This window comes from Sceloporus undulatus, chromosome 1 (assembly GCF_019175285.1).
Source record: "Sceloporus undulatus isolate JIND9_A2432 ecotype Alabama chromosome 1, SceUnd_v1.1, whole genome shotgun sequence".
NCBI lineage: Eukaryota > Metazoa > Chordata > Lepidosauria > Squamata > Phrynosomatidae > Sceloporus > Sceloporus undulatus.
The window spans coordinates 372,759,257-372,768,342 of NC_056522.1; the positions used below are offsets into that span (position 1 = coordinate 372,759,257).

General features: G+C 41.7%; 1 protein-coding gene across 1 annotated transcript in view; it reads left to right on the top strand.

The window, feature by feature from the left end:
• Window positions 1–221: 221 nt before the first annotated feature.
• Window positions 222–9,086, top strand: part of LOC121927206 — a 12,753-nt gene continuing 3,888 nt past the window's right edge. The window contains exons 1-5 of the mRNA XM_042460859.1: window positions 222–352; window positions 1,071–1,156; window positions 2,909–3,020; window positions 5,258–5,393; window positions 8,212–8,440. Of these exons, the coding sequence (XP_042316793.1) occupies window positions 262–352; window positions 1,071–1,156; window positions 2,909–3,020; window positions 5,258–5,393; window positions 8,212–8,440 (654 nt within the window). The 5' untranslated portion in view covers window positions 222–261. The remainder of the gene's footprint in view (window positions 353–1,070; window positions 1,157–2,908; window positions 3,021–5,257; window positions 5,394–8,211; window positions 8,441–9,086) is intronic.

Below are 9,086 nucleotides of genomic sequence, written 5' to 3' on the forward strand. Positions count from 1 at the left end.
GTGAGTTTGATCCCAGGCAGGGCTCCAGGGTCCACTCAGCCTGGCACCTTTCCTTAGGTTGCTAAAATGAGTACCCATCTTGTGGGGGGCAATTAGCTTACACATTGTAAACCTCTTAGGGAGTGCTTAAGTGCACTGAGAAGAAGTACTGAAATTTACTTGCTCTTGCGATATGCTATTGCTATAGTGCAACTGCCTCAGTCAGGGCACTCCTTCTGCATCCCGTTGCCATGGTGACGCTGCGGCCTAGCTCAGATTTTGATGGCAATGGAGCCTGAGCCTCCTGTTCCTCCTCCTTCGTCCTGCTGCTCCAAGCCGGCCACCGCTGCCGTAGGGCACCTGCAGGGTGTGGGTGAGCATCCCCTCACTCTGTTCCCTCATCTTTCAGTCCTTTGCCAGTGTTCAAGTCAGGTTTGGGGTCAAGGGAAAAGGGGTTTGCCATCATGGCAGAGGTACCCCATGAATGGGCTTTTGAAGGGGGGAAGGAGGGGTTTTTTTAATTTATTTTTATTGAGTCTATATTAATATTAAAAATAACACTGAGAAAAAGAAAAATTCCACAAATGATTTTTTTCCTAAAATTTCTAGATATACATGAGTATACACAGTATTTTTGAGGTATTTGTAGTATTGCAGAACTACCATGAGGGATCTGATGTCGTATACAGCCAATACAGTTCCATCCATCTGGCATGATACAATTGCTGTCTCTATCTTGGCTGCTGAGTCTGAATTGCTCATAGTCTAGTGATTTACAGGACTTGTTTAGGACCCTCTTCTCCAACAGACTGTCCATTGACCAACTGAGATGTTTCTTCATTCCTTCTTCGCACCATTGCTCTGCAGTCTTTCTCTAGTCTTCCCAGAAGGTAGATCCTCCAGTCATATTTTGCATAAGAGTGTGCCCAGCAGCAAATGAGACCAGCTATCTCTTAAGACAGATCTAAACAAATCACCATGAAACTTTCTTTTAGTATTAATACAAAATTTCAGGATCAGACTGTACTTTGCTCAGTTGCAAGTTGTGAAAACTTCAACTATTTTTTTCATTTATTCCTTTTTTATTTTAGAAAAGCAGCTTCAAAATGAAGGACTTGCATTTAACAAGGAAACTATGGATCACCTTGAAGATGCTATTAAAGCCATTAAAGAACTGGTAATGTCAGAATCTAAACAAGCAAAGTTCTTTGGTGCATAGATGGTAGGGAAGTGTTTGTGCTTCTCTGATGACCAAATGTATTTGTACTGGATATAGAAGTGACTGCTCAGGATATAGTTAGATTTTTAACTAGAAATTATTCTTCAGGGTGTTATGCAGAGAAGAGCCAGAATCCTATATCAGATTATACCTATCTCCTTACTTATCTAACTTCTCCTGGCCCTGCTGGACGACTGCATCCATGCTCCTGTTTATGGAACTGGGAAAAGGGGGTTTACATTTTACCTATTACATCTTTCTTTGTTGCTTATCGTTACTTTCATTGAATTTTGTCAGTGTTTTTTTTCCTTACTCTTTTGTTCCTCCATCCTTCCCCTATTCTCTCTTTGTTCTATCTAGATTTTATGACCCTTTGTTCTAAGGCTCTTTCCCCCATGCTTTGATCAAAGACGGATGCAGCCCCAAGGCTCTGCTTCTAAAGATTTTTTTTCTTCTTACCTGCATGCATGAGGGTCTGCTCTAGGGACCTTGAACTAAGCATGGTTTGTTTGTTTTTATGGATTACTTCGGCCTGAAACAGATGAGCCAAATGACGTGGTTTCCACTGCGTTCGGGGTACAGTGTTTAGATGATACATGCCCTGAATGTGGCTGGAAGCTGTGCCAATGCCATGTCTTCGCAGAAGAACCGGGCCAAAAAGGAGTGGACAAGATCCACTCCTTCTGCTGGCCTGGGTCAGGACCATGGTGGCAACCTAGATCAGGGCTGGACATGTGCGGTCACTCCAGTCCTGCAGTGATTGGGGCAGGAGCAGCTTCTGGCCTTCCTTTCCTAGATGCTAGATGAATACTTTGTAACAATAAAGTAAGTCTTATTTTTACCTTACCAAGGTGTCTTCTTTATTTAGCAGAAATTCAGATATATACTATTGGAGTACACACTACTGCTGCTGTGCTTAATACATAAAATACCAAATTTTACTAATACACATTCCAACAGGCCCAACCCCCACAAGCCTGATGGAAATGTCATTCAACCATGTTCTGATCACTGGCAGAACGGACCCCCTTCTCCCTATGCAGCTGTGCAATCTATTCACAAAGATTAGAAGGTTGGCAGTTAAAGGCCCAAATGTTGCATGATGGGGTGAGCTCCTATTACTAGTCCCAGCTTCTGCCAACCTTCCAGTTCGAAAGCATGCAAATACAAGTAGACAGATAGATACCATTTCTCAGCGGGAAGGTAGCAGTGTTCTGTGCAGTCATGTTGGCCAAATGACCACCAGGCTCTTTGGCTTAGAAATGGAAATGAACACCACCCCCTACAGTTGGTTGCGACTAGAAATTCATGTCATGCTACCTTTACTTTTACATGATTATGATTCACCTACCAGCCTACTTTACTGGGCATCAGCTGTATGTGGAGATGGAGGTCCACTCTCCTAATGATCAGAGCATGGTTGAATGATAGGTTTTGGGGAGTCAGACTAGGAGACGTTACTGAGTTAACTACTCACTTAAGTATAAGCTAAATATGTCCAGCCAATTGGCAACCTGCACAGTCCATTCTGTATGTTCACATTTACAGAATATATTTTCCCAAGTTTGATCCTGAAGAGAAGAATGTTTTGGTGATGTTTACTCTTGTTTTTATGTGTGTCTTCAAGCTCAGATTTATTGAGTATCCTCAATGTTTTGATTTAGTACCCTTAAGGCTTTGAACTTTGGTTATGTGTCTGTCAATTTCTAGGAAGAAGAACGAAAGCATACGATTGAATTGTTGGAAGAGGAGACCATAAAAAATTGCAACCTCCGTGTCAGAATCAAACAATATCCAGAGATTGTCATAAAAGAGTTTGAAGGTATCCCCAGATCAATTTGTTTCATGAAACATTAGCATGTAGTAGAGAGTAGAGAATATGATGTGATTGTAAACTGAATGACAGCTCATTTTAAGCAAGCTTCTGTGTTTTAATAGGATTTATGTAACCTATTATCTAATAATTCTAAATTCTGATAATGTGTTTGAAAAAATTATTTTTCCCAGGTCTATTATAGCTGCATAATCTCCACTCGGCTCATAAAAGTTGGGCTTTTACTATGTTTTTTAAAAGAAAGGGAATACAAAGTAACAACCCGAAATATATTGTGATGTATGTTTATTGTCCTCTTTTTTCTAATAAAGGGCTTCTAAAGATTAAAAAAAACAGATTAAGATTAAGAAACAGGATATATGAAATGTCAGAGAAGTAATACATATTATGACTTCTTATGCCATAGGATACTTAGGGAACTGTGGGTCAAGGTTTGATGTGCAAATAGTTTGCATATAAACTATTATATCAATGGGAAGTTTTTTTAAACAAAAAAGTCAGAAGCTACTTGAAGCACACAACAATAACAACAACCTTTGTATTCATTAGTTTTTTATTCAGTTTTCAAAATTTATTCTTCAAGAGAACACCATACAAAATGGTGCATAATCCTTCAATGATTACAAAACATTAATCTAGAATTAATCCTGGATACTAATAGAGGAGTGAACAAACTATGTTACTTGTACTAAATAAGCTTACACATTGTGAAGGTTTCCTTGGTGTGTGGGATGTGAGTTCTCTTGGATCTCTGAAAAGGAGGGCTGGGTCTATGAGTCCTTGATCGCTGTGATTGAAATCAAAAGTAAGAAAAGTTGTTTTATTTTATTGGACTTTGTTATTGTTGTGTGCCTTTAAGTAGTTTCCGATGTATGACAACCTTGAGGTGAGAACCTATCATAGGGTTTTCTTGGCAATATTTGTTCAGAGGGGCTTTGTCTTTGCCTTCCTTTGAGGCTGAGAGAAAGTGCATTGCTCAAGGTCACTCAGTGGGTTTCCATGGCCTAATGTGGATTCGAACCCTGTTCTCCAGAGTCCTAGTCCAGTGCTTAAATCATTATACCACATTGCTCCAGAATCTGCCTTCCAGTATGGTCATTGGCCATGCCAGTTGGGGATTCTGAAAATCATAGATTCTGAGAATCTCTGGTTGAAAGGGAGAGAAATGGGAAGAGGAATAAATTTGTAAGTGCTATCATATTTACCTTAGTACAGTATTTTGCTTGTGAATTTCATGGGTTTGTTGCTGCAGTAAGAAAGATGGATTAAATCACATCCATGTGCGGACTAGAGGTAGCCCCCTACCATTTTAGATCTATTCCTCAAGGTGCCCTACTCTGCACCACCCATTAGTTGATAAAGCATCAGGAAACAAATCACACTTTTCCTGTTGTCTTAATGGCTGTTAACTGTTGTAAATTGTTCTAGCTGTCAGTAATAATATAATAATATAATAAAATTTTATTTCTATACCGCCCTTCTAAGAAAATCAAGGCGGTTTACAACAAAAATACATACAATAAAATCCAAAACAGTTAAAACATAGGTATTAATGTCTTGGTTGTTGTCAGAATGATCCAGTGGAAGCCAAGGAAAGTCCTCTCCCCTGGATGTCTCATCAAGACCAATGGTGGAGGCAGGTTAAAGCCTCAGCACTGCTGTGGAAGCAACCCACTTGAAGCCCCACTCACTGGATTGCCACCCATTGATGCAGCCCCCAGAGACTTCTAGTGAACCAGTACAGCTATCAAACCCCACAAAGGTCACATAGACATGAACTAGAAAGAAATTTGAATTGAGGCACCAAAGGTCTTCTAATGTTCTAAATGGCTCTTGAGAATGTTGGAACTGACATGTGGAGAAGATATTGTAAAGATGATGAGAGCCCTTTGACTCAGTCATGCTGGCTGTGGGGTTTTAGGTGTAATCCAAAACACCAACTTTTCTAGGCTATGGCTGTTCAGGCTATTCTAGGCTATTGAGACACAAAGGCTACCATGAAGTGACAGTTTGTGCTGAGCTTCCTAGGAACAGCTGATCACTTGCTCCCTTGATCTATGAACATGTGCAAGTTGCCCATTTATAAATGGAGCTGCCGCCTCTCTTGGACTGTGCAAATGCCCATGGGAAGACCTGTGGGGTGACAAAAAAGACTACACAGGGATTTTCAGGGACATACATATCTGAGCAAACCTGCCTTTTCTGTGCTACATTTGTTGTTCTAGAACTTGTGGCTGCTGCCCATCGATTTCATTTTCACAAGTTAAGTGAAGTAGAGATTTCCGTTAGCAAAGCTGTCAGTGCAGTGGAATCAACGTACTCAAGGCAGGAACTCTCTGAAGAAGAAAATGTTGTATTGTGGTAAGCACTATTTGTTGAAATAGAACTATAGTAAATGGGAAAGTACCCAGCGAATTAACCAGTCTGATATCCTGCCCCAAAACATTACAGCCTGTACCCAAACCTTCATAATTTTATTCTGCTGCATTAATACAGTTGTCATTGGTGAATGCCTAGTTTACATATCCTGTTTCTTATTTTAAACATTTCAGATTATGACCCAGTACAGACCGCCTGAAAACGGTGGTCTGCAGGCACCCATTTTAACTCCTGTGGGACGCCGCAGCCTCCAAACAGTGTGACATCCCTCTGAAGTTAAAAGAACCTGTTTTTTCCTAGTTCTTTCACCAGCACCTGGGTTATGTCGCAAGTGCATCAATGGCGCACTCGTGATGTAATGGACGTGGCGCAATGTGCAGACGCTATCCATCCATTACGTGAAAATGGCAGCAGTCATGCGGACAGGACACCACCATCAGGCCGTCGCCATTACATACTAGGGTTCCAGACCGTGCGGTTGCTGTGCGGTCCAGAACCCTAGTATCACCGCCGCCACGCCCCTTTCAGCTCGTCTGTCTCGGGAATTACATAAAGGCCTTATGTAGTGAGACTCATGCATTTCCCACTCCCCCTGCAAACTCTGGAATGTTGTTCCTGGGAGTTATGGGAGTTACTGTAAAGGTCTGGGATGGAGGGACTGAAGTGGGAGAGCATATTGGGGAAAATTAGGCAGAAGCAATTTGCCTAGGCAGAGCTCTATCCCATTTTCTAGGACATTCCTCAGGTTCCCATCTTGCATATAGTCATGCTTATGCAAGTCAAACTATATGTATATGGAGAGATCTTATAGCACCTTTGAGACTAACTAAAGAAAGATGTTGGCAGTATGAGCTTTCATAAACTTAAGTTAATGAAAGCTCATGCTGCCAACTTCTTTCAAAGGTGCTCCAAGATCTCTCTCTACATATTGATTCTACAGACTAACATGACTATATCTTTGAATTCTACCTATATGTACATGGATGCACATGCATCACATTTTCTAGAACATTACCACACGTCCTATTCTTACAGCAATCATGTCAATTAAAAAAAAGAAAGGAAACATACTGGTTTCAGAGCAGCCATGATCACACATCTTCGCATTTACACAACTGTGGGGCTGCTGGTGTCATCACACACGTTTCTTGACTTCTCCTTAACCTTGCCTCTCTGTCCTATCCTGCATGCCTTTTGGTTATTTATTTATTTGTTTGTTTAATTTTAATGTTTTCACACATTACTCGAGCTCTGCTGGGTATGTTTAGTCTGGAAAAGAGACGGCTAAAAGGTGATATGTTAGCCCTGTTTAAGTATTTGAAGGGGTGTCACACTGAGGATGGAGCAAGCTTGTTTTCTCCTGCTCCAGAGAATAGGGCCCAGAACAATGGATGCAAGCTACAAGCTAAACATTAGGAGGAACTTCTTGACAGTAAGGGCTGTTTGACAGTGGAACACACTCCCTCGGAGTGTAGTGGAGTCTCCTTTCTTGGAGGTCTTGAAACAGAGGTTGGATGGCCATCTGTTGGGAGTGCTTCAATTATGAGTTCCTGCATGGCAAGGGGTTGGACTGGATGGCCCATGTGGTTTCTTCGAACTCTATGATTCTATGATTCTATGACTGAAGTAAAACAAAAGAAATAGAAAAAAAGGTCAGTCAGGCTGCTTGGGAATAGCAAGGAAGAGGAGGAACGAGTGGAAAAGGGGAGATACTGGCAACACATCACTTTCAATATCATAATTGTCCCAGGAGCAATGTTTCACAGCTGGGGACTGGCGTGATGGCATTGAAAAGAGACGCCCTCACCACACTTCAGGAACACAGCAGCTATGGATCGGAGGCATTGTTGTGCGATAAGTATCGCCAACGCTGCTTTTTTCTGCTGTGCGTAGTCATCTCCATAGAGTTGTGACCAGGATTCTCTCACCTTAGTGAGAACTCTATAGGAATAGTTTTTTGTGGGTTTTTCAGACTGTGTGGCCATGTTCTAGAAGAGCTTATTCCTGGCGTTTCACCAGCATCTGTGGCTGGCATCTTCAGAGATGGAATAAACTCTTCTAGAACATGACCACATACCCCCCAAAACCCATAAAAATGTATGGATGCCAGCCATGAAAGACTTCAAGGTCTATGGGAATAGCTGTTAAAGAGTGGGATCTCTGTGCCTCAAACAGACCAAGATCCCCATGGAAAATCTGGTCTGCCACGTTCATGTGAGTGCTAGACACCATTGGCTGACCAATTTCATTCCATTCTTCTTCCTACTTACCAGAAATAGGAAGTGTCAATCCATACTGCCACATATAGCCTTTACAGATGCCATGAGGCTGAACAGAAAAGTGCCCAAGTTTTTTTCTGGGTTGTATAGAATAAGTTAAGGTTTTAATGAAGGGAAAGTAAACATTCATGCCTCTAGATTGGAAAATGTCTCGGGAAATGTACGAACCAATTTAGACCTGGTGGAAATTGGTAAAAATTGGTTTCTGAAATGTTTTATTTATTTATTTATTGAATCTATTTTGCCTTTTCCCTGGGATGGTATCCAAGAAGGCGATGTTGCATGAGACTGGATATGGCATATGATTAGTGGGAGGAAGAAGGGGAAGGATAACAGGGAGGGAAGGAAACCTAGCATATTACAAGAGATGACTGGATACAAACCTGTGAAGATGCAGGCACAATCTAAACAAAAGAATTGGAAACTCTCAATACTTTGAGGCAGTCTGGTTGAGCCCCGAGGTGAACACGATACAGTATCTCAAAAGCCCCTATGTCCTTTTCCTCCTTTTGTTTTGACAGCCATGAGGAAGCAGAGTTGTGGGTCAAACACCAAGAAATTATTGAACTAGTGAACCAACAATTGTCAGAAAAACATGCTGTCAATATTGAGATAAATCAACTTCACAACATGACAAGAGAAGAAAGGGAAGAAATTGTCAGACAAGAGAGTGCTATCCAAGAACTGAAGACAATAATGGAGACTGAGGCCATAGAGTTTAGAGAGAGAAAAACGATACTAGATGAACAGGTACATTTTCATAAACTTCTCAGTTTAGAAATATATCCTTAGTTAGAGGCTGTGCAGAATGACCTCTTTGGCTGGTCTGGGGGCAGAGCTGAGGCATGGCACCTACACCACGCATACCCCGACTCTGCCCCCAGGCTGGCATGATACCGCACACCACACCACATGGCGCGCAGCATCACGGCACTTCTCTGGCGCTGCATCTACATGATGCATCACCAAAGAAGCATGGAAAAACTGCAGGCCAGTGGCTATGGTGTCCTTTCCAGGGCACAAAAAGGACTTGCTTTTTGCAGCTCCTTTTTATGCCATGGAAAGGAGAGATTGGGGCCGTAGTGTGCTGTTGCCACAGGCCCAGCCCAGTGCAGATAGAGATGGCTGCAGGCACAGTCCCTAAAATTGTAAGGCCAGCTAATTCCATACTACTAACAACTGGTCTCTGGTGCAGCTCTGGTGCACACATCTCGTAAGAGGTAATTCACAACCTGACTACCTGAGTTACTTTAACCAATAGTGCACCTAAATGGAAGATTTTAGTTCCCCAGAGTCATCTTGTGATGCAAAATCCACATAGAACTAAGCCAAAATTCTGACATTATGTAGCATTGCCATCTATACAATTTAGCAGAATCAAAAAATCCCCCTTTTT